An 18,551-nucleotide genomic window follows, 5' to 3' on the forward strand; every position below is an offset into this window, starting at 1 on the left:
CAAAAGAGACAGATTAAGATGCAAATTTAAATGTATAAAACATATAAAGAACTTCATATTCTATTAGGGAACACCAGCAGTCATCTAGCAGTCACTTTCTCACTCCTTGTGCAAAAGAGGCAGTTTCTGTGTGTGTGGGTAACATTATATGTGTATTATATGAATCTATGAAGATGAGACTGCCTCTGTTAGTAGGGCTACGGACTCCCCCTTACCTTCTTAAAATAACTGTAAATATAGATATGAGCACAGTAAATAATATTACTTGAATTTAACGTGCTATGCCTTCCAGTGGTTACTTCACTGATGACCAGCGTCCACTGTGTTGAGTAGTAACTGGGATAATGTAATAAGATTACCAAAAAATAAGTAACTACAATTACATTTGACAGTTGCAATAACACATACATGTTCAAGGTTTACTTCACTACACTTTTGATTACTTATCTTTTATTATGAAACTTAATCAACGCTATTAACTCACAAACAGCAACAAACACTCAAACTGAGGAAACAGGATCCCACATATTGTAACAACATATTGTAGCAAAGTCCATTTATTTGCATTGACAGTGTTATGAGATGTACAGAGAGAAAAAGGAATATTAGTGGAGATCACATTTTTGTGGTGATGTGCAATATTTTCAATGTTTGATTTGGAGGTAATCCATAAATATCCAGATATTTTTTTAAATAATTCAATGGATTACGTTTCTGGTAGCATAAATTACCGTATAATTTGTGTTCAGTGACAGTAATCAAACCCTGCCGGTGTCCCGGTCTGTACATGTACTGACCACTCCCGGACAGGTGGGGTCGCCCTCATGAATTTAAGCGTAAATTAGCGTAACTTCCGGATTGCCCTTTTCTCGGCTCTGATTCGTTGGCAGCCTGCGTTGCCATGACATCACTAACGCTAACAGTTTACAAATATGTCGACTGTGTAATCCGAAGTGAACCTAATGGCTAACGTGGTTGATAAACTGTTTTGTTCGTCCATTTCACGCCCGGCCGCATGTGTTTTACTGTTCATTTATTTGGCTCACACTCAAAACGTTGTCGGTAAGACCTTAACTGGTTTTACATTAAAATAGCTAACGCTGCTAAAGCAAACCGAGCTAGCGGTAAAGAGCTAGCCAAGAGTTAGCTTAACTAGAGACCCATGCTATCGTTAAAAGTTACTTCAGTTTAGTTACTTGTTAGATAATTTTATGCAGTTAATAGTGAAGCAGTAAACATAAATGTTCCTATTATGTCCAACAGTTTTCCAGCCGTTATATCTGACTACAACCGGACCATCGGTCAGTGCGCTTTTACTTGGAAACATGTCGGACATCTCTCTGAGTCTGAGGACCGTAACTCCATCTAACACAACAGGTGAAATATATAGAGAAAGCCCGATGCTCTCCCTTCAGTCCATCTTTGTAGGGGACTTGTTTTCTTGTAGTGTCTGGAGTTCCTTGCTCTAATATCTACTATAACGTAGTACACTTAGATTGTGATGTCTGTTGTTATTTTGAAAAGCTTTGGTGGTTGGTGATGGTTTGTTTTCTTCCACAGGAAGCATCGGTTCTCCCTCATGTGTGTCTGAGTTTACACAGTGGGTGCCCTCAACAGAGCAGGTGGGAAAGGTAAGGAGCCGGCATTACAGTAAAAAGTAATATTCATCATATTTACAGGCCATGTTGAAATAATGCTTAAGAAAGAGGCAGTTGGACAAAGTTTATAGGTTATTTTAATAGTGCTGATATTGTATTGTGAACATCCATTTTTCTTTATGCCTCATGCTTGTTTCATTTGATACCCCAGACTGCAGTCCGAGTTCAGCTGAGACTGAACAAAAGTCTGCGTTTGTGTGGTGAGAATGAGACAGACACAGACTGCTGTCCAAAGCCACTGTGCGTCCTGGAGACTCTTCAGGTGGCGGCCTGTGTCGGCGGCACACCTCAGACATCACTGGTGATCCAGGCCAAGATACATGCCTTGTTGCTTCCTGCTAATATTGGAGCTGGTAATTCAAATGGAACTGAATAAAAATGGGCCTTCGTTCTAAGGATGTGCTGCATTTCTAATAACTATACATCTCCTGTCCATTTCAGAAAATAACACCATCATCCCTAACCAAGTGTACCTGCCACTGGGCTCTTGTCCCTGTGACCTGACTTTCAGCGCATGTGATGTGCGCTGCTGCTGTGACAAGGTATTTACACCCCTCACATTAGTACAAGTTTACCAAGAGAACACATTTTAGGCAAATGTATTACCATGTGTGTTAATTAACACCCTGTCTTTCACTCTAACAGGACTGCTCCATTGAAGACTTGAAGCTGTTTGTGTCCCACTGTCTCCCAGGGCCCTTTGGCGGACAGGTCTCTCCTGCTCCAGATTATCAGTGCTCTGTGCAGTCCTCTGAGAACTCCCCAGATTGGTTTCCATTTTTATGTGTCAATTCTCCACCTGAAAACAACCCTTACCTTGGGCTTTTTTATCAGGGATACACAATGTGAGAAATGATTGAATATATATTTTTTTTATTGTGTGTGTCATTAAATTCATTTTTGGGACATTTTTCATTTTCATTTATCATTAACCATTGATCTTTTGCCCTTTAACTTTTCTAGTCCATCTAAGCCCGGTCCATCCTTCCAAATGCCCATTTTGTCAACTCCGGTGCCAGTAAATGTTTATAATCAAGGAAGTCCTATTTTCACTTTAAATGACCAGTACTTCACTATTCCCCAGGTTAGTTGTATGTATGTTTTTTAGATTATATTTTGCATTGCATGTGTTACCTAAGCTGTAACAACTAATCCCTTGTATATTTCTGTTCCACAGAAGATGCTTGGGCGGTGTGTTAGTAATGCTCCTGTAGCATTTTTGAAAAATTTCAAAGACACGTGTGTAACTCTGCTACTCTCCTGTCCAACTGGATCTCCCTTACTGACATCACTAACGGATTTGAGGATCAAAGTGAAGGATGGGCAAGGCGGTATGTTTTACCTGCTAAACATACTGTAGCAATGCTTTGCTATGACCTGGAGCTCTTTGAATGCATGTGTCTTTACTTTTTGTTTTAATTTTTTGGCTGTATTCCAGGCGATGTTATGGTGGATGTCATTGATGAAGTGGCCACTGACTTGAGTCCGTTCATTTCAAGTGCAGAGGCTGTTGCCTCTCCAGGTATGTAGTGTACAACATACTGTATCATTATCAAAGCAGGTTAAACTGACAATTAACCTAAATGTTGAAATATGTTAATACTTCTCTGACAGATGAGAAAATGGTTTGTGAGAATGTGACCTTGGCGCTGGATTACAAATTCTACTGGAAAGGAAATGGCATCACAAGCATCACACTAACGCACACTGTTGGGACCATCACTTCAAATAGTAGTGGTAAGTGCCCATGACACATACCATGGTAATTTTAATAGATATGTTTGATGTAGTTTTGGCTCATTTTTGCTATTCTATCTCCCAAACAGTGGTGTTAACTACAAGGTATTCTGCTGTGTTTCTAAATGGAGAATTCATGGGTGAGACCAACTCAGGGAACCCAGGTGAGAGCAAGGCAAAATATTTAGTCCTGAGAATGGTTGTGGAAGTGAACTGTTCTGTAGAAAATATTTCACAGTACCTGTTACATTGGGTAACACAGACATTTTAAATAATAGGTTATCAGGTGGGAAGGCCTGTCATTGCTGGAATGGAGGACACTTTGGACAATAATACGGGTTTAATACAGAGGACGTCCATCAATCTTTGGAAACCAGGTGAAAGTTATTAAGTCATGCTGTTGATTTCTGGCTCACTATATGTAGTATAATAGTGAATTGTTACAAGTTGACTAACTGACTGCTTTCTGATGTGGCTTACAGTGAGTGATGGACTCTGTTCCACTGCTGAGAGGAAGCCAGTTCTGTTTGGGGAGAATTCAACATCAGGATGTCTGCTACGTGTCAGCCAACAGAATCTGACTGAGTGTACTCTCCTGAGGTCAGTAGCCCACCGTGAATTCATCTGTGTCTATATACTGTATATATATATATATATATATATATATATATATATATATATATATATATATATATATATATATATATATATATATATATATATATATATATATATATATATATATATATATATATATATATATATATATATATATATATACACAGTGGGGCAAAAAAGTATTCAGTCTAACCCTATTCTTAAAAAGATGAGAGAGGCCTGTAATTTTCAGGTGACCAAATACTTATTTTACAGAGGAATTTACCAATTAATTCAGTAAAAATCCTACAATGTGATTTCCTGGATTCTTTCCCCCCATTCTGTCTCTCATAGTTGAAGTGTACCTATGATGAAAATGACAGGCCTCTCTCATCTTTTTAAGTGGGAGAACTTGCACAATTGGTGGCTGACTAAATACTTTTTTGCCCCACTGTATATATATTTGTACTGGAGTAAAATATAATGTTTTTTCTCCTTTTAGAAAGACTGTAACTTCTCTCCAGGCGGCTTTGATTACAGCCACATATGTGGCAAAGAGTGGAAACCCAGATCCTTTAACCATGACAGACTGGGTGAATATAAGCTGTAAGTAGATAGTTCAAAGTTTCCTTTTTGTGCAGTCCTTATATGTTTGAGTAATGATATCATGCATTTGGTATTCAATGTTGCCAATTTTCTTTTTCTTTTCTACATGTGAATTCCAGTTGTGACACTGAATACAAGCACAACTATGGAGGATACCACAAGTTCATGCTATGGGATCCCATCCCACCAGCATATTCATATTTGGAGTCTCATCACTGGAATGGTAGACGGCATAACTCAAAGGGATATCCGTGCTGTGCAAGTCAGGTGTGTATCAGGGGGATACTCATTGTAAATGACTCACTGTAAATTGTGTTCTCAATTCAGGAGGAGCTGGTAATTGTTATAAGTCACCAAAGGTATTATAAGTCATTGTGAATCAAGGATCTTATTTTGATCATTTTAGCTACAGCCTGTCTACCTGGGCACTGGACTGTGGAGGAGGTGTTTCTCCATGTGTGGACCCAGTGGAGACTCAGTTCTTCCCCGTCACCTCGGCAGTCACCTTTACTGACATTCCTATCAACACAGGTCCACCAAAAACCAGGTGCCGCCTCAAACAGCAAGACTGCCGTAATACGTAGATTTGTTAACTTGAGCCAAATAAATTCTATAATGTATGAGCTGCCTGACTGGTTCTAACCTAGAGTCCGATGTTTGGGTTTGACTTTTTCCCCCAGGTTTCAGATCAACTTCACAGAGTATGACTGTAACAGGAATGATGTGTGTTGGCTGGAGCTTGCCTTCCCCTTCACTAAGTATTACACAGGTGGGAATTTATCAAGTCCTACGAAATCTGTTCAGTATTTTATTGTTTCCTTTAGTTGATCATTCAGTAAATTGTAAATTTTCATCATGCTAAGAAACATGTAATTACTGTGAAAATCCATCATTTAAGCTCATAATCGTTATGTTCATCTTTAGAGCTGACAGCTTTATGAATTTAGGACTTTAATAAGGACGATGCAGCTTCATCTCTAAATTTCTGACTTATTTTTACCTTTGTCCTCCCCAGGTGAGAGGTATTCTCAGGCACTGGCTAAAGGTCTTATCTTGGTTTTCTTCTTTATCACTGCCTCGATTCTTGGGACTCCATGGAGGCAGATCAGACAGGTGTGGAGCTGTGCCGCCCGCTGAAACTCTGAGAAAAATAATGCTGAGAAAAACAAAAAAGAAGACACTCAGACAAAGGGATAATGGGGGAGTGAGAAACAAAACAAAAGGATGTAATTACCTTATTTTCCATCAGACCCTGTTTATAATTATATAGTTTTTACATGTTTAAAATATGTTTGTGGGAATGTAAATAGTATTGGTGCTCCATTTTGTAATAAAAATATTTTTCTATGACTTTTTTCAAGCTCAGTCCCACATATACTTTTCATCACAACATTATTATTGATAGATTTGAAAAGCTTATGGAGTGTGGCATGGCTCAATGCTGGGTCTTTGTTTATTCATTTTTAAATGCTCCCACATATTATATATCATATTATTATATTTGATCCAGCTGAATCAGGGCACACAGAGGTCCCCCGCTCATCTAGCAGTTAAATCTGCCAATGATAATATATAAGTGTTTATTCTTGCTGAGCAATAGAATAATATTTAAAGAATAAACATTAAGTGGCTGATGGCAACTAGCATCACCTCAGAGGAGATGAGTGCTCCAACTTTGAATATCCTAGATACTTCTCAAGTGTTTCAGAGCCCCTTTTTAAATTTGTGTTATGATAATGGTAAGAACTCACTACATCATGAAGACTTTTTTTTTTCTGTAATACTGTCTGGTGGACCTATTAGCCTCTGACGTGTCTGTATCGATGAAGAGGGAAAATGTGAAGGTGCTTTGTGTGTACATTTGCCTTCAGACAGCGTGGAGGGCTTATAGGCCCTGTTGCCTGTCTGATGCGTAGTGCGCAGACTCGCGGTGGCAGCGCTCATTGGTCAAAGGTGGACTCAGCGCTGTGGAAGTCGGTCCTGTTCAACAGTGAGAAGTGGAGTGACGTGTAGTACTATGGAGACCACAAGCGGACGGCTGCTAAAACTTCATAAACTATGAGAAGAGTTCACACCGCGCCTCTGGATATGCTACGGTAGCTGTCTTTAAACCGCTGGCTTCACAAATTCAGGTCCAACTTTGAGGAAACAAGTTTTTCCATCCAAGAACTAAACAGCCCGGCGCTCACTGGCTAACCCACTAGCTAGCAGGAACAGCCTCTGCTGTAACAATGGTTATCTAAAGTGTCCGTGATGTTAGTCAAATTTTGTTTTATCACAGCAGCCAGAGCATGAAAAGCACCACAATGGACTTGACTGACCGCCGTTGAGGTGCTACACTTTCACGGAGAACCGCACTTGTTAGCTTGCTAACATTAGCACGACGGCTGAGCAGGCAAATATCAGAGCGACCTGTCAAAATGAGCTCCCTGCTCCGGGGTGAGGAGATGTGTTTGGCCCAACTGTTCCTGCAGTCCGGGTCAGCATACGACTGCATCAGTGAACTGGGAGAACTGGGGCTTGTGGAGTTCAGAGACGTAAGTCCCGAGACAGACCGATTTTAATCTCCTAACTAATAAAAACACAGTAATATCTCACTTTGAATGAGGCTACTGCTGAGTTTTCTAACATTGGAAACACTCAACCAAGTGTTACTTTCTGTAACATTTACCTCATTTCAAACCACACGTGGCAGTTTTGCTCACAGAGGAAGTAATCTGCATCCTCCAGACACCATAGATCATAGTTGTTGTAAAATGCTGCTGTAAAGTAGTCCCTACAGGTACTTACTGTGTTGTTTATGATGGCTTGTCCTGGAGATAGTGGTGTGTCCCACACTGTCGTGGAGATGAAGATTGTTAATCATTCAGTTCTTGACTGAATGTGTCCTCTGAACCTGTTTCAGCTCAACCCCAGTGTTAACGCCTTCCAGCGAAAACATGTCAATGAGATAAAAAAATGTGAAGAGATGGAGAGGATCCTCGGTAAGCATATATTTATCTTTATTATAAAAAAAATACTAGTAAGGTAGGAAATCAAACTCTTTAACCTCAGACAGGATGAATATAAAGCAATAATGACTGAAGAACATGTAGTACATGAGGACACAGAGGGCCTTCTCTCTGAATTAAATTGAGAGCCACTGACCCGACAGTCATGAGAAATGTCAGCTGGTTGAATGAAATGCCATCTTTGGTTAACGAAACCCTTTTTTATTAGATTAAGGGAAAGGAGCAGCACACTGTCAGATGTTGCTTCAAATCCAGTGGTAAAGTTGAATATATAATGCATATAAAGATTGATATTAATTTTAAACAGGATACCTTCTGAGGGAAGTCAAGAAAGCAGACATTCCTCTGCCAGAAGGAGACGTGAACCCAGTGGCTCCTTTACCCAAGCATGTCATTGCTATAATGGTTAGTCACCTGCTTATGTATCATCATGTATCATTTTTACGTTGAACGGTTCAACTAAATGTATGTAGTGCAGTATTTTCTCTATGTAAAACACTGAATCTCACTTTGCTCTGCTCTACGATTACGCTGAAAATATATATATATATATATTTTTATCTTAAAATGTAATATTATATTGGTATATGACTGGGTTTTGTGTGTGATCATAGGAGCAGCTGCAGAGGCTAGAAGTGGAGCTGGGTGAAGTCACCAGGAATAAAGAGAAGCTGCAGAGGAATCTCTTGGAGCTGACAGAGTACACACACATGCTGCGCATCACCCGCAACTTTGTACAAAGAACTGCTGATGTTAGTGCACCATCCCATTATGTAGTTATGAAGCAAATAATTATTTTATGACAGTTAGAATCCGTTCTTTGATTTGATTCTCTCCTTTACCGCATGCATCGTGTCTTTACTTTTAGCGGGAGCCCCTACAAGTACAGTATGAGGAGTTTCCCTTCCTAGAAAAGGACTCGATGATGGACTACAGCAGCATGCAGAGACTTGGAGCCAAACTGGGGTGAGGGCTGAAATTCTGCAAGTCATATCAGCTTCATGTTTGTGTTTGGACTTTTAGGAAGCACTAGGTCTGTCATCATTTACCTTTAACATAAAAGTAAGTGGGATGCACTGTTGCTGCTACACATTTAAAGAAAGACTAAAATCAATCATGTGGCACTTTTTTTTTTCACTTACAGACTCACTTCATACACAGTTCACACACAAACAGAAGAAATTCACACGTTTGCAATAACTGAAATGCAGCTGTGGCTGAAACAAAAACAGATTCTTAGAGTTTATACTGCTCACATGAAGTTAACTCAGTGGTGTGAGAACAGTTTGGGCTCTGTAAAAATGACAGAGGTTTAGTTGAATGTGAGTTTTTGTTGATTGGGAATGTGCAGCGACAGCTCAAAGGAGAGACTGCTAACCTCACAGATGCATGTCTCTGCAGTCACTACGCTTCTATCCTGCTACACAGACAGTGTCACAGTTACAGCAGGAAGCTTGTGCTATATTCAGCTGAGCACAATGTGGCATCAGTACGTGTTTAGGTGATAGCACATCTGTAGTCAGTGTGACATTAACCAGATTGCTCACACGCACAAGTGTCAGTGAGGGTGTTGACACATGCGAACACACACAGCCTCCGTCCTCCCTGTCTCCCAGATAACCATTGGTTGTGGCTGGTAATTATTTGGATATTGTTAATTATTTGGAATTGAAATTTGAAAGTGAAGATGTTGGTTTAAGTTCAGAATGACCTGGAATAAAAACATATATATATATATATTTTACATAAAAACTTTTCTTTTGTGAAGTAGTTGCACAATTTCTGAATTTGGAAATGTAATTATGAAAACAATGCCAACAATGTTGAAGATGAATTTTAAATAATTTTATTATGGGCTACTGTGATTTTATCATGATATCATTCTTGTGATATATTTAAGTTAAAAGCTTTGTTTAAAAGATTGTGTGCCCTAATAGGCACATGTGTTAGGGTGTTTGTGAATGGTCTCCTCATCTTCTTGCAGTTTCATTTCTGGGCTTATTCAGAGGGTGAAGATCGAGGCCTTTGAGCGGATGCTTTGGAGAGTGTGTAAAGGCTACACCATCCTCAGCTATGCTGAGGTCGAGGAGTATCTGGACGATCCGGACACGGTGGGTTTTTCAAAGCCACTATTTGTTCTACAGTTTAACTACTTTTATTATGTATTTCCTGCATCACAATGTGAGTTTAAAATATCAAAAGGGAAGGCAGAGGAAACATTTGCATGAACTACAGATTTTGTCTTCATCTCACTCCCTAAGTTTTTAAAACTTTATTTATTCAAAATAGATTAGATTATTTTCCTCTAAATCAACTTTGAACACACCTTTGGCTTCATCCATGAGTGCTTCTAAGGACAAATGAGATCTTCTGTGTCTGTACATGATCAGGAATTTTGTAGAACGAATCAATATTCTCTGTATCCATACTGTTTGTAGGTAAAAGGTAAATTGATGTGCAGTGAGTTGAATGAAACAATTTATAAGTCACGTATAAGCTGATGCATATATATCCTTAACCTGTTTTATGCCATGTTCAAGGTCATGACATTTCCCCAAGAATATTAGTAAAATATTGTATGAAAAAACGGATCAGTTAATTTAGCTACAATAGCATCAATTTATTAATAGGAAAAACAACACACATTTGCTTCATGTTGAATGTCACAGTGCAGAGAACAGAGTATTGTCAAGCATTACAAATGACAAAAAGGGAAAAAAAATTGTGACCAAATCTATGAATGTACATTGGTTAGATAATGGGACACCAGTGAAGCTGTTGTGGGGTCTGTTTGTGTCCTTCTTGCTGTTATCATAAACAATGAGTGCTGTGATCTTGTCTATTCACATTGAGTGACACCACTAATCCACTTATCCATTTCCTCTGCTTGACCTGAAGGCAGGCATGCACGCCTGCCACTGATCAGTAATGGAATGTCAGGACATACTTTCACCGATGGAAAATCAGGAAAATTTGCAAGCAATGTTAATGTGTTGCTTGACATTAAGATAAAAAAAAAAACAAAAAAAATCCTCAGTTGTGCCTTTTCAAAAATCGGGTAGAGAATACCCAATTTCCCTCCAAAAAATACATATGATTGGTTCATTTATATCAAATATAAAGTTTTTTGAACAGAAAGTTTGTTCACACTAAAAAGAAAACCTACTCTGAGCCCAGGATGACTCTTCTATTTTTGTTATCGATGGCGCATCTGGCTCTTATCACTGATGACTTCCTCTTCCTCTCTGCAGGGTGAGCCTACCAAAAGTGTGGTGTTCCTGATCTCTTACTGGGGCGACCAAATTGGCCAAAAAGTGAAGAAGATCTGTGACTGGTAATTATTCTATGGTTGTTATATTAATAGCAGAAAAAAAGGGGCAGATATCTGTTTGTTTTGTTTGTGCTTGCCTCAGCAGTAGTAGTAAGTTGTGAATAACATGTTTTCTCCCTCCATAGCTACCACTGTCACTTGTATCCGTACCCCAGTAGCAATGAGGAGAGGAACGATGTTGTTGAAGGATTAAAGACTCGCATTCAGGACCTGCACACAGTATGTTTGTTTTTTTGTTTTTTTTTCAAGAATCTATTAATGCAGATGTTTAGTTGGTGACAGAAGGTAGTTGTTCTGTTTGCCATTTGTTAAAGGTTTACTTGTAAATGTGTTTGCCGCCATCTCCCAGTTAAAATATAAGCTGGATAATTTAAGATATAAGCCAAAACACGCTTGTAGAAAATCCTGGGTTCAGTCAATCACATCACATCCTCTTCCCAAGCTGCCTTTTAACTAAAGAACAAAATGAAATGGCTGATTTATTTTCTAAAAGTTTAACCCACTTTCAGTCAGGTGCTCTAGAGTCTGTCTGGTAAACTGTGAATCGTTTGGTAGCTTTAACACACTGTGACTGAAAAATAGAATTGGTTTCACCCCCTGTAGCACATGATCAACATGAGGCCTCAGCTAAAAGTTGAACAGTTTTTTTTTGTTTTTTTTTCATCCCTTCCCTTTTCTTGGCTGCTCCTTTTGTTGGCCTCATATTCTCACACACACACACACTGACAAATGGCTCCTGTTTAATATGTAAATGTTTAATCATGTTAATGTACCATACATATTCATGAAAACTGAAAAACTGTCAGGTTAGCAAACTTTACAAAACTTTAACTGAGGTTCCTGTGTATATCTGTGTGTGTCCAGGTGCTTCATAGGACAGAGGACTACCTGAAACAGGTCCTGATTAAGGCTTCAGAGTCTGTCTACACCTGGGTCATCCAGGTCAAGAAGATGAAGGCCATCTACTATATTCTGAACCAGTGTAGTTTTGATGTCACCAACAAGTGTCTGATCGCTGAGGTGTGGTGTCCTGTCAATGACATTCCCACCCTGCGGAGGGCCCTGGAAGAAGGATCGGTGAGGAAACCGCAGAGTTGCTCTGTTTGACTTTGGTCTCGCCACAGGCTTTCTTTTTCTGTTTATTTAACCAGGGCTATTGCTTTGCCAGCAAGCTCTGTATGAGGCATTGGTTTCATTTTGCTCTCTTAAGTTGAAGAAAAAGATATTTTGGATGACATGGCAAGAGCACTGAAATGCCACTGTTCATTCAATTTGTGTAGTGAGGAGGACAGGCTGTGTATTTGGGATAAAGACACACAAAGAAGACATACAAAGATGCACCAAATGGAATAACCGTTCACACAGAGCTTTATTTATCATTTTGCCACATCTGGCTCCAAAATGACTGCATTATGCTAAAAGTACTGAACCACAAAGGGACATTATATTCACTGTCTCTTTCTGTTTTTCTTTTTTGTGAAATTGCATGTATCGCCTACTTTTTGCAGTTGTAAACAATGTTTGAATACATTTTGTGCCATTAGTTTATGGCGGCATGCTGACCTTTTGATTTGACGTTGGTATTTCAGAGGAAAAGTGGAGCAACAGTTCCTTCCTTTGTCAATCGTATCCCCACCAACGACACTCCCCCCACCCTGATAAGGACCAACAAATTTACATCTGGCTTCCAGAACATAGTGGATGCCTATGGAGTGGGCTGTTACAGGGAGGTTAACCCTGGTGAGTGGGATCCCTTGGCTTTTTTTGGGATTTTCATTTTTCCTCTTTGTATATGCACAAATACGTTATCAGAAGAGGCTCCAAAAATAAAATGTGCCTGCAAAGTCCTTTATCTATCAGTTTGAAAACATGTTAAGGTCTCATGTGGCTGTGTGAGAAATCAAAGATGTGAAGCAAAGGTAAAGGCCTTTTTTATTGTAAATGCTCTCTCCTGTCACAACACTAGATTTGATCCTGAGCTAAAGCCACTGTTACAGCTTGTGAAAATGAGCTACATTTAAAAAAATATCTTGACTTCTTTTTTTTTCTAGCTCCTTTCACAATCATCACTTTCCCATTCCTGTTCGCCGTGATGTTTGGAGACCTGGGGCACGGAGTGATCATGGCTCTGTTTGCTTTTTGGATGGTGCTGTACGAGAACAACCGCAAACTTAAAAACACAAGAAATGAGGTAAGTGGCCGCACCAAAGCTATTTTTCACCTGATGCACATCTTAAGGCTCACTGAAGCAGCCTAATGAAAGCTGTTGTGTGCAATATAGTGTGTCTGAAGTGTAACTGGGTCTTTTGATGTGTGCATGCAGATCTGGAACACATTTTTTGAGGGGCGTTATATCATCCTGCTGATGGGCCTTTTCTCCATCTATACTGGCCTGATATACAATGACTGTTTCTCTAAGTCCCTGAACATCTTTGGGTCTGGATGGAGTGTGAAGGCCATGTTCAAAGAGAAGGTGTGGAGGTAAGTAGTTCATGACAAGAGGGACTTCACTCAAACAGCTAAACAGGCACAGAAGAGCATACGTATTATTTTTATTGTTAAGAACCTATTATACGTGTTTGAAGACATAAAGACAAGAGTGGCTTTGTTTCATAATGACACACATTTAACACACACTGGTTCATTTGTGTCTAACAGGGAAGCTGATCTCCACGTGCATGGATTTCTTACTCTGGATCCAAATGTTACAGGAGTTTTCAATGGACCGTACCCTCTGGGAATTGACCCAGTAAGTAGAGAATATTGAAGGACAGTCGTGAATAATACAATTTGTCATATCATATCTCTTATACATAGATTTTATCATTGCCTCTCATCTTTGTGGAGGTTTCAAGGAGCCTTCATCAGGGATGCAAACTTGTCAACTTGTCAACTGATTCCAAAATAGGTTATTTCTGCGAGGACAGATTTTCAGGGAATGAAATGAGGACTGGGCCTTCTGAATTGTTCACTTCTTTGTCACCCCTGATGAGTTTGCACCCCTTATCATACTCGCAGTAAGAAGGACATGGACACCTAAAGTTACACATGCAAAAGCACATTTTTGTGTGCATAATTGCCAAAAACATTGCAGTTAAATAATACAAATCACCACATGGTTACCGCACTTGTCATAGCACGTCAGTGATTTTGCTGAAATGTTCAACAGTTTAGTTTTTGGCTTCCATGAATCGCATAAAGGCATACCAATCCTAGATTGAATCCTTAGAGTTGAAGTTATTGGATCACTTGGGCAGAAATTATTAAATTACATTTAACATTATTAAAATATTTACATTATGACATTATTCGATCCCTTTCAGACACAATGTCATCCTGTCATGACTTAATCAAAGCATTACTGGAGTTTATTTTGTAACAATTAAAACTACTCACTGCATCTTTCTGTTTAGATTTGGAACTTGGCATCCAACCGCCTTACATTTCTGAACTCCTATAAGATGAAGATGTCAGTGATATTGGGCATCATACACATGAGCTTCGGGGTCATCCTCAGCACTTATAATCATTTGTAAGTACCAGTTTGTTTGTTTTTTCACTTTGTAAAGCCCTTAATGTTAGATGTTATAGTTTTTAACAGCCTGCCTTGTTTTCACAACCAAATACAGGCACTTTAGGAAGAAGCACAACCTGTACTTGGTCTTTCTCCCTGAGCTCCTGTTCCTGCTGTGTCTGTTTGGCTACCTGGTGTTCATGATACTCTACAAGTGGCTGTTTTTCACTGCTAAGGACTCCAGACAGGCTCCGAGCATCCTCATCCACTTCATAAACATGTTCCTCATGCAGGGTGATGGTGTGCAGCCTCTCTACCCAGGACAGGTGAGAAGCTAATGTAAAGCTCCATTCCTGCTACAGTGTGACTGCACTGTGCGCCTGTGTTCTTACTGAACACATTAAATCTAATGTCGGTTGAAATTCATTACAGATGTCACTGAGACAGATCATTGTGATGTGATTCAGTGTTGTTTTTTGCCTCACAGACTGGCCTGCAGGTATTTCTGGTGGTTATTGCTGTTCTCTCAGTGCCTGTCCTCCTCCTGGGGAAACCTTTCTACCTTAATTGGCTTCACAATGGAAGCCACCGACTGGGAATGTACAGGGTGAGGGTTTGAAAAGCATGTCTGCCCGTGAATGTGTGCATGGATACAGAAAAAAATCTCTCTTCTCTCTCTGTAAGTATGAACATCTGATTTGTTTGTTTCTCTGTGCCTTCTCAGGGATATGAGCGAGTGCGGCGTAACAGTGAGGAGGAGCTCTACCTGTTGAGGACTCATGACATGGAGGAGGGCAACAGTCACAGTGATCTCTCTGCTAGTGGAGAGTGCCAGACAGAGGAGGTCAGCACAGCAAAACAACCAGATAGTCCTTATCCGCAAGCATGGTTATTTTTTTATTACTTTCCGTCAGTGATGCTGAGTTTTGTTTTGTTGCTGTGATAGTTTGACTTTGCAGATGAGCTCCTGCATCAGGCCATCCACACGATAGAGTACTGCCTAGGTTGCATCTCCAACACAGCCTCCTACCTAAGGCTCTGGGCTCTGAGCCTGGCACATGCCCGTGAGTATGATCATTTGCAGTACAATACACAGTTAGCTGTACAAGCACACATTGAACACAGTGTCTTATATCACACACAATTATCATAACATAAACTGAGTTATTTTATAAATTATAGATAACTCAAGTTTAACTTAAGTAGTTTTTTTGGCTTTTAGGTTTTATTCCACAATGTAACTATTTACTTTTGGCTCAGTGTGAGAAGATCTCAAAATGTGCTCATGCACAGCATTTCATGGCTTATTAAACTGATTTTAATTCATATTCTATAACAAATTAAATGATTAGAGGGAAAATTGATTACTGCTTTAACGAAGGCAGAACCAAATTTAATATCTCTAATCTCTGAGTGATTTCATATATCATAATTGAGCTGTGATGGAAGTGTCGCAGAAATCTTATTAGGCCGTGTCAGATAAGATTACTGGCATGCTATTTAAAGAAAGAACTACTTGATGTCCCTCTCAAACATAATTCTGACATGAACCCTGAAGTCATTTAGTAGTCATGTCGAACCCATTCAAACTATTTTGCAACCTTGTTCATGATCAGACACAGAAATGTAAGCGTGGATCAAAGCCAAGGAATGTAGCCCAATGACTGGCCTGAGTATTAGTAACTGGCATATACGTCCCCTCTGTCGTGATTCCCTACATCGATGGCGCACATGCTCTTTTCTCTGTTTTCTCAGAGTTATCAGAGGTGCTGTGGGCCATGGTGATGCGAGTAGGACTACGAATGGACACCAGTCTTGGGATTTTATTCCTGGTGCCTGTGTTTAGCCTGTTTGCTGTTCTCACTGTGTCCATCCTCCTGGTGATGGAGGGTCTGTCTGCATTCCTTCATGCCCTCCGGCTGCACTGGTAAGATAACCATCAACGCTAAAGTACATGCATCACTGACACAGCCAAAGAGCTTGGACTTATCTCACTGTTTTATATTAATAGCAGCTGTTTGTTTTTTTCCGCAGGGTGGAGTTTCAGAATAAATTCTACAGTGGGACTGGAGTCAAGTTTTGCCCCTTTTCCTTTTCTGTCCTGCCCTCCAGCTTTGAGCATGATTGCTTACTGTGAAGAGACCGTCTGGTTACACTTTTAGGTGGTAAACAGAGCCAAAGCAAGCCACCAGGCCTCCATGCTTACAAAGACATATTCCAGAGATGTCATGAGGTGATATTTTTCTTTTCATCTTTTAATTTGTCTCGTACAGACATGATATGGGGACACGTTGGCCCGAAACGCGCTGCCCTCCCCGCAGTTTCAAGACTACAGAGAGTGCAGAGCGTAATGTTAAGAAATAATTTCCCTTTTGCAAATGTGCGAGTGTAAGAATCATCAGTTTACTTCTGAGGTTTTATTGGATGGAAAAAACCACATCCACCAAACTTGGAGTAAATGAGTAAAGAAAAGACATATGATTTCAGTATGGGATAGCTTATCAGTAAGAAACAAAATGGTTGGCCACAAGATTTGTCAGGGTAAATTTGTTGCTATTTTTAATGGGATTTGCTTATTAAATAAGGTAAAAGATCAAAATAACATCCAACTTTCCTTGAAGTAAAAAAACATTTTATTTATTCATTTCTGTGTCCCTCCAATTTGTAGTTGATTTTGTCATTAATTTCAGAATAATTGTTGTTATTTCAGTTATTTTGACTCTGGTTTCCATACACTGAATAATGAGCCACCTTTCACTTACGTACTTACGTTCTTGCTCAGCTTTTTGTCGTACTGACTGCCTTACAGACGTGCAACCAAATGAGAGTATGCTGTATAATTTTTCAGTTTCCTTTGTATAAACACTGCAAAGGATCATGGACTGGTGTGACGAGATGTATATACTTTTACAGAATTATTTTTTAATTTATTACATTTTAAAATGTTGCATTAGTTAAATATGAATGTTAATGGGGTATGGTTTTTACTTTTATGCATTCACAGTGTTGCCTATGCATCTGCCACTTAATCTACAATTTAACATTTAACGTTCCATTACTTTGTTGAGCCAGCTCTGCTGGACGGGCGCCCTTTGCTTTGAAAGATCGTACTCTATCCATATCCACCCCAGTGGTTGGCCTGTATTAAATCTCATTAGGAGATGATGGAATTACATTAGTAGTATTTGCTAAGTTTGTGGATTTGTTAGTATGGTGTAGAATTGGTATTTTCTTCTATGGGAAGGAGGCTTAACTGTCATCATTGTCACATTGTTGAAATGTCTGTACTTTTTCACTAGTAACACAGTTTGCTACAGTAAGATGCTGCCACACATTTTTGAAAGTCATGACCTTATGTGTCCTTCTTATGTGTGTCAAGTTTTAACGGTGGATTAGTGTGATGTTAAATCTTGATGATACAAGTGGCAGTCACTGTTTTATTGGGGCCAGTGGTGTTTGATTACCAGTTATCCACCTTTTGTTAACCACCGAATTGTTGTACGGGTCAGTCGAAGGGGTGTTGTAATTTTCTTCTAATGCAGCCCAAATTTTGGACTGTCTTGTCTCTCAGTGTGACAAACACTACGTGCTCTACTTCTTTTGAGAAAACGATCCTCATGTCAATAATAAATTGTATTTGTTTGTTTTTTCCCCCCTTCAAATATGTTTTTTTTGAGTATGTAGACAAGCTACAACACCAAAAACATTTTTGACCCATTTTGTGTAGCAACATTTTATATTTTAAAGATGTTTGCGGTCAGAATTCCCAAGTTCATTAACTTAAATCTTAGCTAGCTAATCTTTAGCTAGTATGATTTGTGGTTCTGGGAAGGTGACCTTTGTGCTTCTTTTTATACGTTGCTTTAATTTGATGTGATTTGAATTGAATGTACACAGAAAAACTATGAAAGTCTTTATGCAGTATACTTGAGAGGGATTACTAGAAAATGTACATTTTGCATCATTTTTATCAAATCAGTTGTCTGAAACAGTTACTCCTCTATTTGTACATTTCTGATTCACCAACTGATCATTGAAGTGCCCTTTAAATCAGCTGATCAAGAGATTTATCAGTTTTTGATCAGTTTTGAATTAGC

At 39.3% G+C, this 18,551-nt stretch overlaps 2 protein-coding genes across 2 annotated transcripts; both read left to right on the forward strand.

Moving 5' to 3' along the window:
* The first annotated feature begins 962 nt into the window (after positions 1-962).
* Positions 963-5,899, forward strand: tctn2 (tectonic family member 2). The gene is made up of 18 exons (XM_070834048.1): positions 963-1,062; positions 1,264-1,377; positions 1,561-1,631; positions 1,810-2,011; positions 2,100-2,200; positions 2,304-2,503; positions 2,622-2,742; positions 2,836-2,989; positions 3,097-3,180; positions 3,273-3,395; positions 3,485-3,559; positions 3,674-3,772; positions 3,878-3,995; positions 4,495-4,598; positions 4,718-4,865; positions 5,005-5,145; positions 5,279-5,367; positions 5,614-5,899. The coding sequence occupies exons 1-18, from the start codon at positions 963-965 to the stop codon at positions 5,733-5,735; spliced, it is 2,166 nt and encodes a 721-aa protein (XP_070690149.1). The 3' UTR covers positions 5,736-5,899.
* Positions 5,900-6,601: 702 nt separating this feature from the next.
* On the forward strand, positions 6,602-18,086 carry atp6v0a2b (ATPase H+ transporting V0 subunit a2b). Its single transcript, XM_070834043.1, has 20 exons — positions 6,602-7,135; positions 7,504-7,582; positions 7,917-8,014; positions 8,224-8,361; positions 8,478-8,575; positions 9,594-9,720; positions 10,861-10,943; positions 11,066-11,159; positions 11,805-12,017; positions 12,530-12,680; positions 12,992-13,131; positions 13,264-13,421; positions 13,599-13,689; positions 14,354-14,472; positions 14,570-14,780; positions 14,942-15,061; positions 15,179-15,298; positions 15,401-15,518; positions 16,210-16,381; positions 16,489-18,086. The coding sequence occupies exons 1-20, from the start codon at positions 7,019-7,021 to the stop codon at positions 16,589-16,591; spliced, it is 2,550 nt and encodes an 849-aa protein (XP_070690144.1). The 5' UTR covers positions 6,602-7,018; the 3' UTR covers positions 16,592-18,086.
* Positions 18,087-18,551: the final 465 nt, after the last annotated feature.

Source organism: Pempheris klunzingeri, chromosome 7, assembly GCF_042242105.1.
Source record: "Pempheris klunzingeri isolate RE-2024b chromosome 7, fPemKlu1.hap1, whole genome shotgun sequence".
Lineage (NCBI taxonomy): Eukaryota > Metazoa > Chordata > Actinopteri > Acropomatiformes > Pempheridae > Pempheris > Pempheris klunzingeri.